General features: G+C 38.5%; 1 protein-coding gene across 1 annotated transcript in view; it reads right to left on the reverse strand.

The window, feature by feature from the left end:
• Positions 1-1,800: 1,800 nt before the first annotated feature.
• LOC140145845 (serine/threonine-protein kinase STK11-like) overlaps positions 1,801-17,731 on the reverse strand; it is a 34,129-nt gene continuing 18,198 nt past the window's right edge. The window contains exons 4-9 of the mRNA XM_072167529.1: positions 12,122-12,254; positions 10,141-10,277; positions 7,958-8,085; positions 6,174-6,231; positions 4,574-4,797; positions 1,801-4,029 (exon numbers count right to left, since the gene is read on the reverse strand). Coding sequence (XP_072023630.1) covers positions 3,896-4,029; positions 4,574-4,797; positions 6,174-6,231; positions 7,958-8,085; positions 10,141-10,277; positions 12,122-12,254 — 814 coding nt within the window. The 3' untranslated portion in view covers positions 1,801-3,895. The remainder of the gene's footprint in view (positions 4,030-4,573; positions 4,798-6,173; positions 6,232-7,957; positions 8,086-10,140; positions 10,278-12,121; positions 12,255-17,731) is intronic.

A 17,731-nucleotide genomic window follows, 5' to 3' on the forward strand; every position in this document is an offset into this window, starting at 1 on the left:
AATTTCAGACACAGTCAAAAAATTAGCAATTACGCAGAATTTGTTCCCAGATTCTGGGGAACATTAATATCAGACACAAAATTAACGCCTCATTTTCTCAGTAATTTTTTTGACTGAGAGTGTCAGTCTACATAAGAACACAGTTAGCATATACTTCTTTCTATATATCTTTGGAGCTGGCAGTTCAAATGAATATATATCAAATCATATTTATAGCACAAAAATATTTTTTTTTACATTTTATATATATATTTATATATATATAGTACAAGGTAACAAATTTCATGGGTAATCAAATGCATACTATTTATACTAATTTGATACAATTGTATGTTTTTGATAATTTCTTTTTATAAATAATATGCACACTGCATGGGCATTGATTGGGTGGGTTATTTATAAACATTAACTTGTTGGCCAGGAAAAAACCTAGTATGTGTCTTTGGACCTTGAACATGTTTAAAGCTAAACCTCCTATGTAAACTCTATACATTGCTATACGGTCATCAAAAAGCATTTTCCTGAAAAGCATGATTTTCAAACTCTCATACAAGTGCACTTTTTTTTATCATACCAATACCATTATCCATCAAAGCTTTAAAAAAATTCATCACCATATCGCTGGGCAGTAAATACCTATATATCATCGGCCCCTGAACATGTTTAAAGCAAAACCTCCTATGTGAACTTTTGGCAGTTTCGTTTTAAACATATTCGGGGCCACAATCACATAGGTTTTTCCTGCACAACGATGACATAATACAGTTTCCCCTCCTTGCATCAACCATCATTGGACATTGGACTATTCCATCTGAAAACTACACCCCACTAAAGAAGATTTTGGAATTCCAAATAATTTAAATCATTCCAGATCAAACCATTTTCATCAATTAAAAAGTTTTCATCCATATAAAGTATGTGGAAAATTTTGATATTTGGAAATCCAAACAAAATTTCTTCATTTCTAGTCAAATTGTGCACAATTCAAGTAGATTTTATATATTTTTGAAAAACTTTTTAAACTGAAATGGAACAAAAAAGTAGCAAATATTTCCAGCTAGATTGAACATAACTGCATGGAACCGAGATGGCAATAAAATCTTCTACAGTAGGTGTATGGATTTTAAGTGGAATAGCCCAATTAATCACTGCTTCAATTCTTTTTGTCAGATTCAAGTTCCAAGGTAAACACAGAAATAAATAGAGGAGAATACAGAGTCTTTATGCCATTCTATGTAATGACAATGTCATCCATGAAGAAATTTTTTAAAGGTATTCCTTGCCGACAGTATGCAGAAACCAAATAAAATAAACAATTTTGTGTCAAATCTTATGACCAATATATGCCTGTGATGCTCCTTCAATGTAGTCCCATATGTGGGCCCTTGGTTTCTCCACTGAAAGTCAGATTGTACCGAAATTCCTTCTCACAATAGGCATATTGCATAACAATATATAGATACAGTTCGGAGGTCAATCCCAGCTCGTTTGTGAAGTTTCGGTGCAAGTTGATTTCCGGTAAAGAAACCCAGGATGTATTGCGTTACACCAAGTATTTGAAAATCGCACCTATTGTGCAAGTGTGGCGCATGACCTTGCGGCGAAAATTCCGGGGACTGCCTTTTGAGCAAAGCAAGAGCTATTACTGTTCTCCTTAAATCTGATATAGGAGAGTGATTTTTAGCTCCCTACATTCTAATGTAAATGCTCTAAACAGCTCTATTTGAAGGTTCCAGAAGAGCTATTTTATGCTCTCCTGCAAATTCCAAAAGACAGTCCCTGCAATTCCAGTCCTCATTTCTTCAATACTCAGCACACATACTTCAAGCCAGCCATAATAATACCATATTCATTCCATTATCCACCCAGGGCGCTTAGTTTACATAATTGCCTGTAAAAAATGGCCCAGAATATGGATTTTACATGTAGATGGTTCTGTGTTTGATACACATGGATGCACATGATGCATGGATCCTGCACATAATGATAGAGGATCATGTGTAGTACAGTCACTGGGTGGCGCTAATAGGGGCATGGGCGGTTAATGGAACAAATAGTTACGGTACTTCAAGCCAGCCATAATTTACAGAGATTCAAGCAGGAGGTAAATAGCTATCAAGAATACCCCAAATTTTCCACTATGCCTAACAAAAGACGATATACAATCCACATTCTCCTGTATCTATTTCTATGAAGTGAAACCACAGCATTGTGCATTAGAATTTCTGTATACAACATCACTGTGCACTATGTACTGTAAACTATATTAGTGACGTCAAGAAAAAAACGTCTTGGATTCACACTTAACATCTTCAGCAGATAATACTGATTCTTAAATAAAACAAACAAGGGAAAAATATATTTATATATAAACTGCGTTTGGTGAGCAATAAAATATCCCAAACACTAGAAACTCTATAATATAATATACAAAAAAAGTACAATGGGAACAATGGAAGCAAACTAGAGCATAATGTATGGGAAGTGTAAGAAGAAGTTCATGATAAAAGTTGCCTATTATAATAGTTTGTCATCTGCCGTACCTCAAATGGCTGCCTTGAGTGAATTTAATTATTATTTTTGTATTTTGTAATTTTATATTTCGGTGTGGATCTTTCTGTTGTGAATGAACATGAGACTAATAATATTGCGATAATACCTCAAAATTAATATAATAAATTTTATATATCACATCATAAAATAGATGACAATAATTAATAAAAAAAATCACACAAGGCAGCCTTTTGAGATACAAGTGTATGTGATACAGACGACGAATTGTCAAAAAAGCCTACCCCAGTGAAACATGTCATGTGGAAACCATACAAGAATACCCACAACTTGTTAATACAGGGATTCAAATTCCAAATTTAGCCAGAATAAGATACCTCATTCGCACAACGATCGAATAAGATTCTCCTTAAATTAAGCCCGTTTTGTTCGCAGTAAGTTGCGACAGTCGAGTCACCCTAGTCTTGGCAAATGAGTTTACAGGAATTTATTCCAACTTTGTGCGACAAAATTGATCCCCGATATGAGAATCATACTAGCATGGCAGTTCTTTATTGACAACTGTGGCCTTATGAATGGCACAAAAATGTAATAACATAACACTTAATGACAAGTTTGATGATGGGATGAGGCTGTTCTACAGTGTACAATGCATGATTGCATCCTACATTCTACATTGTACAACCCAGTACAATGCAGTACACATTTTACATGCACCATCACCAAAATGCACGCCAAATGTCAAATACTACCCACATATTAAGCCAATATAGTTCAACGTTGTGTGTGTGTTTTGCCACTGGTACGTGCATAATGCATGGATGCACCCTACGTTCTTCATTCTACATAGTACAGTCCAGTAGAATGCAGTACTTATGTATTTTACACATGCCAGTGGCAAAATTTACACCACATGTTGAGCTATATACAGATAAAAGAAATTAAGCTCAAAAGAATACCAACTCAGAATTGCACGGCGCATATTTAAGCTATGGTAAATACGCCATACTGGTGTGCCAGGCATGGAGACTGATATCGTGCACATAACGGCATTTATCTGCAAAAAAAAACTAGATATCGATTGATATTCTGTGTCTTCAAGCTTTAGCGTTACAAAGGTTTGTGCGAGTAGTACTTAGTGCATCTTATAAGCACAACGCACGCACTTAAAATCAAAGTTTGAGTGCACGGCAAAATATCCCAGAGGTACACTATTTTGCCCTCACAGATGGCAGAGTTGTTTCTCTTTGAATCTTACCTCTTTGATACTGCATGGCCTATAGGCATCTTAACCATTTGAAATCTATCTCACACTTCCCATAAAATATTTCAACAATAAAATAATAATAACAATATTAATAATTAGCCCTATAATAATCCTCAACTACTGCTGTTTGCATGTGGCACTTAGTTTGCGTGACTTTGGTGGTTTCTTCTGCTTCCTCTCCCCTATCTCGCTAACTGGGTCGTCTTCGTTGCCATCTGCTACTTCTCCGTCCTGCGGCCGAGGTAAACTTTCTGCAAAAATAAGAGCAATGGAAGAAATAAATTGATGGAAAATTTAAATTTGAAATCAAGGCAAAAAGAAAGGAGCATAAAATATTAAAGGGAAAAGAAATAAATAAAATGTAATACAATCTGATTAACTGGGACAAGTGTTGGAAAATATGAATTTGAAATCAAGGCAAAAACAAAGGAGAAAAAAAAACAATAGGAAAAGCCTCCTCTGTCCACATAGCTCCAGTCCACAGAACTGTTTGAATTTGATGATATTTACTAGCCCTATAAATCAGGGTGTCAGCTAGCCACCCGTCCACCCATCATTTTGGACATGCAGTTTACTTCTGAGACAGGCAAAAATTAATGCTTGTGATAATGCTAAATTCTTAAAATAATACTTGAATAATTAACAAGACCAGACAAGTAAATCAAGGCTATAGCAATAGCTATTCTAGAAGAAGCAGAGGTAGGCACTAGTTAAATCTTACTACTCCTAATCTAAGACCTTGCTAAGAAGACAAACATGTTACACCCTACATACCCATTATTATGTAAATCATACCTTGTGATTGTTGGTCAACAACTTGGTCCGCAAATCCATCACCAAAGCTCCCTCTGTCCTCATAACTCCTGTCCACAAAGCTGCCATCATCATCCGACTCAGTGGGATTGTAGAGATCATCCAGATAGGGGACCACAGTCATGCAACGTAGCTCATCGTTGCTATCAGGAAGGGGCGGTAGATGGACTGGTTCTCCTATTATAGGATGTTTCTGACGAACCCATCTGATTGGAAGAAAACAAGTCAAATTACTTTCATATCAAAATGCATACATTCAAGGACCTCCATTCAATAATTGCAGCTCAAAAGTTGATCTCAAATTGTAGAGCAGGGGTAGCATGTCCCTCATAAATATGCAAAATGCTATCATTCTACCAAATTAGAAGTTCATCGGTTATTATGTGTAAGCTGGAAAGTGGATTAATGAAATTTCAGGCAAAATAAGCAAATATGCTCATTTTAAATATTCATGAAAATTCAAGCAAAACATGCAAATGTGTTCATTAATATTCATGAATATGCAAATAACATGACACAAAATATACAGCACAAGAGTCGTCACACTTGATAACCCTACCAAGCTAGAAGTTCATCGCGTATTGTGTGTAAGCTATAGAGTGGATTGATACTTTTGCTTACTCCCAGACAGCAAGACAGGTGGATGACCAACCATTTAATACCAGAGATATGTTGCATTTTAATAGATGATATGATGTGCACTATAGTCTGGCTGGGCTATCTTAACAGAAACCACAGATAGCTCACTAACTGATAGTTCTGCACCTTGCTTTAGTAATCTCAGACACATGTGATTAAATTAATGTTCAATTAACTGTTGCTTTGTATGTCAAGAAGACTGTTTATTGGCAAGTGCCTCGAGGAAGCTGCTTATAGGAATTTGTGGTTAGGCATCATGCACCACCCAAGGTTGCTAAACCTGCGATTTGGTAACCCAACTGGGCGACTTCTGAAGATTTCCCAGCTGCTTGCCACATGTGCGCTTGGTAGCCTCGCAGCTTTTTCTCCGGTGCTCTGTTTTTCCTCCTGCTTCTAAAATCGGACCTCTTCCCTTAATTATCCATATCCCATCATATTCCGTGGCATCCCTTTAATTTAGTATGCTCTGAGCACTATTGTGCTTTGCCTGGCTTTGGGCGAATGTTATAAATAAATAAATAAACATTTCAAAATCAAAAAATTGAAAATTACAACTTTACACATGGTACATCATGGATGGTCACATATGATCAAATAGGACTACCCACCTTTAATATATCGGATTACCATAAACCCATTGAATGCGCATCACATGTCTGACGTCATACAGTGCACAAAGCCACAGTATGTCTGTTGACTCATTATAACCACAAGAAAAAAGTAGCATAAATAAATGGATTTGGAGCAATTAGTTCACCCTTGCAGAAAGGGAATCTTGATAAATCGACTGCTCAGTGCCAGAAGTGGGTATGTGCAATAGCTGCCATGTGTAGCTGCCATGTGTTAGATGAGTACAATATCTGCGTCAATTGTCAAATGTTCACAGGGCAGCTAAATGCGCTTAACCACTTCTGGCACTGTGCAGTCGAAATGTCCTACTTACGCATGATTCCTGATGTGTTTGATAGCTGACCTTTCATCTGGATCTGTCTTCAGCATACCTTGTTGATGAAAAGAACAAAAAAAAGAAAAACAACTTGAGGATGTGTCATCAGGTCAGAGGGTCTAACAGTGCAACTGGGCTATTTTTGAAATCCATACTCCCCATGTAAGACATGACCTTAATCTTCCACACAGTAATTTCAAATGGGGTTTCCTGAATGGATGACTCCATTTGAACTCTACACCCCCTGTGTGGGAAATTAAGGTCATCTTCCATAGGGAGTATGGATTTCAAGTGGAATAGCCCATTTATGTCTTAATGTAATGCTTGAGACGCAGTTGTGTGAAGTACATTTTCACGCTTCTGTCATTTATATATAATCATGCTGTTATAGCATGGAAATTGCACTGTGTGTGGATTCCCAACACATTGCTATATTAGTTTACATTGATTCAGATCACAATAGCCTAAAGAGAGATGGGAGATTAAGTTCATGTCTTCCATATAAAGTATGTGAATTTCAACAAGAATAGCCTTATATATGTATATGGGATGATAAACCACAGTACAAACCACTTTTTCCATTGTGCTACAGGTCTCCCACATACAATTTTCAGCCATTTTTCTCCAGCTTTAAAGAAAGTGAACTTCGCCTGCAATCGGTTGTTAAATGTTGACAGTTGGTAACAGGTGTCATGCTAGTGTTATAGTATGTTTGAATGTGTTTTCAACAACTCTTCCTATACCTTTGTACAGGAGCCAAACGTTAATCCAAGATGAATCCACAACGGAAGCACGCAAACGCGGTATGCTTTAAGTGCGTAAAATTCGTCATGCCTGGAATTGGTTTACATATTGAATTCACTTGGAGAAAGTGGCTAAACATTGCTGTGTTATTTTGTAGTATTATTGTTGATATCAACAGAGAAATCAATGATATTCTTGTAAGGTTGAGTAGCAATGATTAGTATAATCATGTGAATTAGACAATCTTTAGCTTGTTTTCTTTGTTGAAAGGGATTCAATCATGTTTCACAGTTGTTCATCACCGTTTAACAACTCGCGTCCGGTGCATCTGCATGGTTTACTTCGCTCGGGCAGCTAAAGCTCAGGCTAAAGCTGCCCTCGCGAAGTAAACCACGCAGGCGGAGCGGACGCATCATTGTTAAACGGTGATGAACAATGGTGAAACATGATTGAATCCCTTAATTATACTTCCTTCTTAGCTGCAACTGCTGGTAATTAAATTAGGACTGACTTGAAGAGCAGGTAACCTTAAGCTGAATTTATACTCGATCGCTGAGTGATTGCGATGCACAGCTTTGGAAAGCAATAGGCAATCGCTGAATTTTTTGATGACTCGCTCGTCACTTTTGCATATACTTATCATAGTGATCAAGATTGCAGACGACAATTAAAATATTCTAAAGGCCTCAAAATGCATTTTTGGAACATTGATCCATTGCTGTCAATAATAATTGTTTTTATGTAACTCATCTCCAGAAGTTTATGATCAAGAAATGTCAATTAATTAGCAAAATAATAGATCCAGGAAATGATTGGTTGATGCATTTACGTGTCAAGCAACATTGCTTGGGAGTTGAGATTTCTTCAACTCTCAAAGCGACATCGTTTTTGCCTCAGATGTATCAATTGATCGGCTCGATGCCCTGAAAACAGAGGTAAACACTGAGCATGTGTGTGAATCGCTTTTGAGTATAAGTTCAGCTTTATGTCTCGAAATCTACTATAAGGTTTAGTGGAATACAAAGTCGGCTGCTTACCACTTAGTAGATCTGCCAGCGGTGCTGGTACATCAGAGGGCATGTTGAAATGTCCCTTGCCAATATTCTCAAACAATCTGTATATATTATCACCTTCAAATGGAAATGTGCCAGTAGTAATGTTGAATCTGGAACAAGATGAGAAGATACTTGAATGAAGTCCTGATGAACCATCAGCAAAGTATTCACTTGTAAAATATTACCAAATTGTGGGATATGCTTTTACGACAGGAGTTCATAACAATCAATATGTTTTTAGCAGGTTCGCCATCAGACAAGTTTAAAACTGTCAAGTTTTCGCCAGGAGTTAACTCTCACTTCTTCAGGACAAAGTACTTAAGCAAGAGACATGTAGGCCACCCCTTGCCTACTGATGGCTATAAAAAGAGCTGTTCACTGAAGATTGGCACCTTGTAAACAGTGAATAAGCAGACCTTGCCTATCTGCTATGTAAAGTGTTTGGTGGCTCTGAAAAGAGTCATTCACCGAAGACACGCCCCCCTGTCAACAGAGAAAGTAAATAAGTGGTGGCTCTGAAGTTGGCAGTCTCGAGTGAACGGCTCTTTTCAGAGCCATCAGAACGGAACAGCCTATTTGTCTCATACTTAGGTACTTTATCCTGAAGAAGTCAGAGCTACTCTTCAGGAAAGCTTCACAGTTCTAAACTTGTCCGACGGTGAACCAGCTAAAAACTTGCTACCAGATGTTATAGTCACGTTTAGACCAAAATCAAACAGGTTAGACCAGGTCTTCTCAACTGGCGGCCAGCGCACCACTTATGGCGCTTGAGTCAGTCGGCGTGCCGCATAAATTGGCACACAGTAATTTTAATCATTTTTTCACATAAATCTTGAACAAAAAAGAGGTGAAAATACCCATCTGGGCCTTTAAAAAACCTTAAAATCCATGAGCTTCCGGGGTCGCTGCCCCCTGGACACCCAATAAAGCACCACTGCACCTTAACCGCTATGCATACTGCGCTACCTCTGCAGAGTCCTCCCTTGACATGTTGGCACTTCATGATCACTAAAATTTTCCAGTTGGCACTTCAAATAAACTAGTTGAGAAGGCCTGGGTTAGACCCAGCGAGACCCAACTCAGAATTTGCTCCTCGTGTAATGCTATGGTATTCTAAAACACTATTTAATGGGCTATTCTATTCAAAATCCACACCACCCTTGTGCAAGATTCTGCAAATTCTTCAACAGGGGGAGTATGAATTTGAGATGGAATGAACAAATTTGGCTGTGCCATAGTTAGACGCAATCATGGCCGAAATGTTAAACTTTGTTCTAAAGAACATACCGGTATTTCTACCATACAAGTCAGCTTATTCCACAGAAAATTCCAGAGGGAGCCCTTTGGAAACAGTGGTGGTTCACTGATCAAGGCTATCTACCCTCATTAAATATGCCTGAAATTAACAAAAAATAAATAAATATCCATGGGGGCCACTTGTATTTCAAGTTGTATGACCAATCAACCAGAAGGTTGGTGACCAATCAACCAGAAAGAAGTTGGTGACCAAGTTGGTGACCAATCAACCAGAAGGAAGGATCAAGTACCATCACTCCGATGATGGCCTTCGACCAAGAAGGCCGAAACTGTCAGGTCAGTAAAATTAATTGGTTTTGACAAGAAGAACATTCTGTTAATTCTGTTAATTAAGTTGTATATCATCTGCAAAAAGTACCCAAACCAAGTATTTTTATTAATGTAGAATGAACCCAAAGCAAGAACAACACAGTTGTTTTCCTACCCTAAGCAAGTATTTTAGTGTTATGAGTCATGATGAATACATGCAAGTAAAACCACCTGTATTCTCCAACAATTTTTCTTTCATTTCACCTGATTTGTGTCGGCATCTTTGCCGAGTTTAGCTACCCTTTTGGAGCAACATCTGTGCAATGAAGGTACCCTATCCCCATTTTTTTGCTGTTTTTGATACCCTAAGCGATGAAAAAGACCCTTTTTAATTGCTTTTTTGTACGCAGGTGATATACAACTTGAAATACAAGTGGCCCCTGGGATAAATATAAAATGTGCAACTTAAGTTGATCTCAACAGTTTATTGACTAGACTGCATTACTGTCATAATCCTTTGTTTGAAGTCAATCATGAAAAGCATGCAAGGCTTCTATTGATTTTGAGTATTCATACCAGCTCATATTATTCATACTCACAGTGTAATACCTGATGACCAAACATCCACTTTGAACCCTGAGAAAATTTCTAAGCCGTTAGCTATCTCTGGTGGTTGAAATGCCGGCGACCCCTGGCTTGTCCTGCATAAATCCTCTTTGGCAAATTGACTTAGTAGCTGAAAAACAAACAAACACATAAACAAGTTAAAGGAGGATGGCCCCATTAAACACCTCATCCCCGCAGTCAAGTTTTTAAACCATCTGTCAAAGACAATTCGCAGATAAATCCTTTTCCCCTTCTTTCACAACCATTCACTTAGTTGTATGGGACGGTTTGGGACCACATTGGATACAAGCTTACGCAGGCAGATTGATAGATACCCAGCAAACACAAAAATGTTCTTAAAACATTTATTCAAAACATTTTTCAATTTGTGAGAGGTTGCGGATTCGAACCTCAGTGGTGGTTAGTATGATCTTGTGTAGAAAAAATGAGTTGGCTTGAAATTCCCCTGGACAAGGAATTTACTGCTAATTGTCTTGTTGTAACCTGTACGAAACTCCGGAAGCTGATCCTGGCTGTAATGGTCTATTGTGGAATGTCTAGGGTGAGCGCTTCTTAGCTGCAGGTGCCTGTGTTATTGCTTAATGGTTTATGAAATGTGTGGGCCATAGTGGTCAGTGACAACCTGTAAAGTGTGCTGAGGCTTGTGGAATGTCTAGGTGTTGTGTCTGTGCATAGCATACTATAAATCAATCCATTTTTTTTAATGTTAAGTTATTTAAAGATCATGAATATGTTTTTAATATGTTATAAATGTAAAATATTTTGGGCAAACATTTTTGCAAAAAATTTGTCAATAGTTAAATAACATTCTGTTAGAATGTTTTGCATCACATTTTCAAAAATGTTTTACGAATGTTATTAAAATGTTTTTATACACTTTATATACCCTGATCGGATCCCTTAATCCAGTCATACCATATTTATTCACGCAGTATGGGGCTTTCTAATGCATACAAAGGTTATTCAACCAAGGTAGAAATAGCATGTGATGAAATTTGATCATTCTCCTTTAAAGGAGGGTGGTCTGATTTTGATCACATGATGTTTTGTACACAGGGAGCACATGACCTGACCTACAGATTCTCATTTCAAGATTTGAGTTTAATCCTTAACCCTAACCCCCTCAGGGCTTTTTTGCGACGGGAAGGGAAAGCAGGAAGGAATAAAGAGAGAAAACAAAGAAAGAAGTTGTTTGCTCTGGGTGGGATTCGAACCCGAGATCCTCGCATGCCAAGCACTGGGTCGGCAACACCTTGCCACTGGTCTTGGGCTTCGCTGGCCAGCGAAACCGTGCCTATATATCACTTGGGGCGATTGCGTCATCACACCACGTGGGATGCACGCACTAACATCGCATATATCAAGTAGTATTTTGTAGTAATTGGTCCTGTTAGGGTTAAGTCATTTGGATATTTGAAGCAACAGCTATGTAGGCCTATACCTATAGCAGTGGTTCAAGCTCTTGTGGTGGTATAATAACCTGCTACCACTTTTTTTTGTACTTAAGTTTGTTCGACTTATAATTTACAACTTTAAAATCAATGAAATCACACAATAATATGCTTGCGTCCAAAGACAGCAAAATTAAAATGCTGTTGCACACTCAAGAGACGCTTTTGATGTTGGCACCAATCGCAAAGTGAGCTCTAGGAACTATTTGTAAGTTGTACAACACCTTCACATAACCTGTTTGATGTGTTGTATATTATAATAATATTAGGCTTATATTAAGCAGGCACCCAGGCTTTTTTTTTTACCCCATGGTTGCCCAATTTTGGCTCCTGGAGCTCATTTTAGCTCCTGGTCCAGGCATACTTAATATAAGGCCTGGTGTTGTATGCTTTGGTCTTTAAAAAAACCCCTCATAACGCGTATCACTATAAGACAAATGATACATATGAAAAACGCTTTTACAATTGTCCGTAACCATGGTAACCTTATTTAGCCACTTACCTCAGCTACTCCAAAATCAGATATCTTCAGCATGCCAGCCGTGGTTAGCAATAGATTACTAGGCTTAATATCCTTGTGTATGATACCCTGGCTATGCAGATATTCCAAACCATCTAATAACTGACAAAAATACCTGTAGGCAGACAGACAAAGAGACAAACAAAAGAAAAACAGGTGAGTGGGAGTTAGCTTGGTACTATAAAAAATATCTCACACTTAAGTTTTATTACAGTCTCTGGCAGAGAACAACGGCACTTGTTCATATTTTGAGAGCGTGCACAGCATAAACACAGAAGTGTGGTTCTGATTGGCTGAATCAATTGTCTGACAATCGTAACAACAAACCAATCCGATTGGCCGATTAGCCATATTACGCGTCAAAGTGTTGGTCGCTGCAGAGTGGTGCTCTTGAAGGGAAACCCCAGCACAAAATACAATATAATCACATCCTGGTTCAAAATGGTGGACTATGTAAACATGGCAATAATTGGAACATAATCAATGGACTACAAAATTACATAATTTGCATGAAGTGCATTTTCATGCAAAAATTTGATTTAAATGAAAAGTCGACTATACATAATTAATTTGTCAAAGAACTGGATATGTCAAGCATATCTAGGCATTAACAGCTGAAATCTAGCAGATAATGCTGACAAAATTTTTGGCCAGGCACAAGTGACCTGGTGAAGGAGGTCGCCGTAGATAGCTGGTCGGGTATTTTACAGGACAGGCAAGTGTAGCCAACAATCACGCTTATTACCCTGATCGGACCAACTGTAACAATGTCTTTCATCATGGGTCATCTGCCCGCTATTACCAGATGAGAGACGGGACGGGAGAGAGCAGATAAATTTGTTTTGGTTTCTATGGAAAGGTATTTTTTAATGCTAGACCTTTTCAAAAGTTTGATTATGAGAGTGCTGACTAAATATGAATGTGTGCTAACAAATTGTGTAGCCTCACTGAGCATTTGACATATTGATGACCATATCAAAAGCAGGCAAAACATTGTAAACTGCCCCATACTACTATAAAGAACAATGTTAGATGCCATACAGAAATGTCGCAAAATGCGAACCAAAATGACATGAATTTGGAAACTATGCGAATCATGTAAAACCCTCTCCCCATCCCTCACTCTAGCTTTTTCTCCTCTCCTTCACCTATCTCCCCACACTCCCATTACTCCCTTGCTCATGTGCGCTGAATATGACTGCACTCTGCAGTACACAACAGTCACTCTCCCTTCCCTAACCACCGTTTAGGGAGGAGGTGGCAGAGAGAGGAGTGATAGCTACATCCGGGAGCTACATTCCCCCTCATCTGTGATAGCTAACACTCCCCCCTCATCTCTACCTCATACACTTGCTTATGTGTGCTGAATATGACAACTGCACTCTGTGCACAACAACCAGCCCTCCTCAACCACCTATTGGGAAGGTGGGGGAAGAGAGGAGTGCTAGCTACATCCCCCCCCCCTCATCTCTACCTCATTCACTTGCTCATACACTTGCTCATGTATGCTGAATATCACAACTAAGCTCTGTGCACAACAACCAGCCCTCCTCAACCACCTATTAGGAAGGTGGGAGACTAGAGAGGAGTGATAGCTCATCTCTCCCACACTCACTTGCTCAATGCTTAACAACTGCGCTGCGCCCTGTGTACAACCACCACTGTCCCCTCCTTAACCACCAATTGGGCCTCAAGGAAGAACAGATAATTGTGTTTTCAACTGATTGGGTGTCCCAGGTTTAAAAAGAAGAAGTAAAAATGCAAAGAGAGTTAGCTACACTCCCCCTTCATGATCACTTACTTGCTCATGTGTGCAGGATATGACAACTGCACTCTGCCCTCCTCAACCTAGAGGGAGGGTGGGGAAGAAGCGGCAACTACATTCCCTCTCCCTTGACTCACATATATTCTTTGCATCACTGAATTAACTCCAACATGTTTCCCTTGACATTTATGACCAATACAAAATAACCAAACCATCCCTTTAATATGCTCTGAAACTGTCAAGGCACAAAAGCACTAATAGCATCCTACGGTGATATATCACCAAACACAAAAGATTTCACAAACTCATTAGACCAACACCATTATGCCAAGCCTGGATGTGTACAATGAAAAAAGTGGCCTCAGGTTCATGTAAGGAGATTAAAGTCAATGGCGGTAAATAGTTACATGTCGCGGTATACACAGGCTCCAGGGCAAGATAAATTTCTATTTTATAATGTAAAGAAAATAAATTTAACAAAACTTGAAACTGGTTTCATCACCTTTTTTGCAATCCTAATATTCCAAAGGTACTTTGCTTTAGAAAATATAATTTTGTAAAAAATGCCTGCCAACAAGATATAATATAGGGCTGCAGGGGATTAAGCTTAAAATTGCTTTAAGATTTCTACAAGCTTTATTTTGATTGGTTAGTGAGATGATTATAAAATGTAATTAACCAATCAGGGGCACTGTAAGAAAGACAGTAGTGCCCAATGGGGTTAATAGTGTAAGCCTTTATAGTGACACAAACAACCCCTTGGTCACATCTACATTTGTACAAATTGCAATAGAAAAACATGAAAACCACCTTACACAGTTCCCCATATACGTTGTCAGTATATTGAAATCAGGGCATATTGATCTGGAGCTGGATGGTAAATGAAAAATCTAAATAAGAGTGCAGGAGCTAAATACAGCAAGTTATTATCTCTCTTTCTGTTCAACTGCCTCAAACACTACAACTGTGCTCAATCTGAGACCAATATCGATGTAGAAACTCTGCTATGAGAATAGACCTCAAATCCTGCCTCACAATTGCCCAGTGGGTAATGCTCTGCATGGTAAATCCGTCATATTGTAAACCAAAATAGTGTACCATTTCAATTTATTAGCAAAAAAGCCTGAAATCAAAGATAATTTGTAATCTGATGTTTTGCACATGCCGCGCTTAGCGTCCGCTTATTAGCACATTCATTACATGTAGAATGCAGATTTAAGCACTTCAAATCAATGGTCAGTTTGTGTGTAAATTTTTTGTCTGTATTAGAAATGGACATTGAATTTGATACTTCTCAAGTGGCACTTTGATTTTAACATTTAGAATGAATGATTTAGTCATTTATCTATGGTAATGGCGCAATCACATGCATAATTCCAGATTTTAAAAAATGCCAAACTGATATTTAATCCTTTGCTACTTCCCAGCGACTTCCGACCTCTCACCATCAGTCATCACCACGACCAGCTCCCACTGACCGAAGACTTCAGTAGCACAACTTAATTGCAAGTCGCTGGCTAATGCAGTATCGATGTGTCAAATAGTGATTAACTGTGTCGCACAGTCATCCTGTATAGCATGCTGAGAATGCTAGCTAGTGAGTTGAATTATCTTGAGCATGGTCCAATGTATAGAAGATCTAATGGTAAGACATCAATCATCACTAGTAACTACTTGCCCCAACACTAAATCCACTACTACATGTAGGCTATTAGCAGGAAAAGAACCAGTGCACGATGAAGGCCTGCAGAAATAAGTGCAGGTCATTGGTCAAAATTTTAATTAAGCTTCGCCAGTCTGGACTTGAAGTGAATAAGACCAGTGTCACACAAGAGGTTTCCGTATAATTTGGCCAAACGATTTCAGCCCGAATTGCAGGTCAAATAATCGCAAAGTCACCAATTTTTCTCTTTACCATTTGTTTCTATGGGACAGGAAACTACCGGAAGTCGCGGGAGCCAATGTTGAAAATTTGCCCAATTTTTTTCTTACCCATAGGTTTAGTTACAGGAAATTTTCAAAAGTCGCAGGGACACTCTTCAAAAGTCGCCCAGTTGGGCTACCAAATCACTGGTTTGGCAACCCTGTTTCCCCCTACAATCATATTATGTAACACTTAGCATACATTACTGGCTCAATGCAATAGTCATATGAAAGCACACACTTTGCTTAAAAGTTTACCAACGCAAGGCGCAATAATCCAGAGGGACACTATATTGCCCCCCATGAATGACACACACAACCATGGTGGAGTTGGTACTCTTTGGGTCTAATCTCCTTGAATAAAATTGAAATGTCAGCCTTGCCTGTATGCATGAAATCAAGGGGTAAGTGCAAGAAGGCACTTTATGCAATAGCTGCTAGGTGTCACATTCTTTAGATCTGTACAATATAGAATGCAGAAATTGTTGTATGTCTAAAGGGCAGCTATTGCAGAAATGTCTTTCTTGCACAGTTTCTCCATTGAAATGAAAGATTGAACATCTGCATTACACCATAACCATGATAACCCTAAGGTAAACTACTACATATAAGTGATGTGATGCAGACAAAATGGGATATTCCAGTTGAAATCCATGCACCCCTATGGAAGACATGATCTTTCTCCCACAGAGGGGGTGTAGATTTCAAATGGCTCAGGTAACCACATTTGAAATAATTCACACTCCCTGTGTGGACGATTAAGGTCATGTCTTCCATAGGGGGTGTATGGAATTTAACTTGAACAGCCAAATGTGATGTATGTTGAAAAAAAATTACATTTCAAAATGATGCAGATTTCATTTCTGTTGTTGTTAGTTCATACACAAAATTTCACAATTTTGGTATTTACATTGGAAGTCCAAGTTTGTTGAGGAATTTCTGTGTGCATAGTAATGCCAATATGGGCTTGTTTATGATATCGAAAAACTGAGAAATTAATATTGCCAGAGGAGAGATTTTCTTCGCTTGGTGGGATCATGCACCACAAATACATTATTGGTTTTTCCTATATATAGAACGTGCTCTATGCTTTCAATGAACCTCGCACAGATCAACGACACAAATTATTGACCCTAAGGGCTTTGGGGGTATTTACTATTGATACTACAATCATGCAATACAAACAAATACATGTAAACACACAAATAGAGTTTGTTTTTAAACACGGACCATGTACATTGTACATTGCTATGCAAATGCGGACAGAGTGTATTCTTTTTTATTGCCAGACCGACATTTTACTGTGTTTTAGTCCATTGCCAATGACAGAAACTGTGGTCGACACAAATCTGTGTCCCTGTTTGGTGGCAAAGCACATCCCCCACACCCCAACACATCTAAGAATCCCCATGAGGTGTATGGGACATGTACAACCCATAACATTCCCAGTATGCCTTCATAGCAACAAATGCATGCATGAAAATGAAAATTTGCAGTTTTAATGCTAGATGTGAGGCTGAATGGGAATGTTGATGATGACGCCCATCACACATTTTGGTCAATTTTGTCCTGGCATTTCGAGCCGGGGGCAACTTGATCACCATGCCTCACGAGGTCAGTACGCCACCACACACACGCCTGAAATTGACTCCCAATAAGCTGATTCGTAATTTCGATTGCTCATGCTCAGAACTTCAACTTTATGTGACACCAAATGATCAACAAGAGATAGAAAAAAAACAGACAGTGAACTTTGTACAACTTTGCATATTGTTTAACATTAGTTGAGCCAGTTGTTAATCATGAAATGTAAACTTCCCAAAAAGTCAAAGTTCATTCACATGGCTGTCACATGGCCGTAAATCGTTTAGATAAACCGTCGGTTTTTCTCTCGTTATTGCACC

This window comes from Amphiura filiformis, chromosome 2, assembly GCF_039555335.1.
Source record: "Amphiura filiformis chromosome 2, Afil_fr2py, whole genome shotgun sequence".
Classification (NCBI taxonomy): Eukaryota; Metazoa; Echinodermata; class Ophiuroidea; order Amphilepidida; family Amphiuridae; genus Amphiura; species Amphiura filiformis.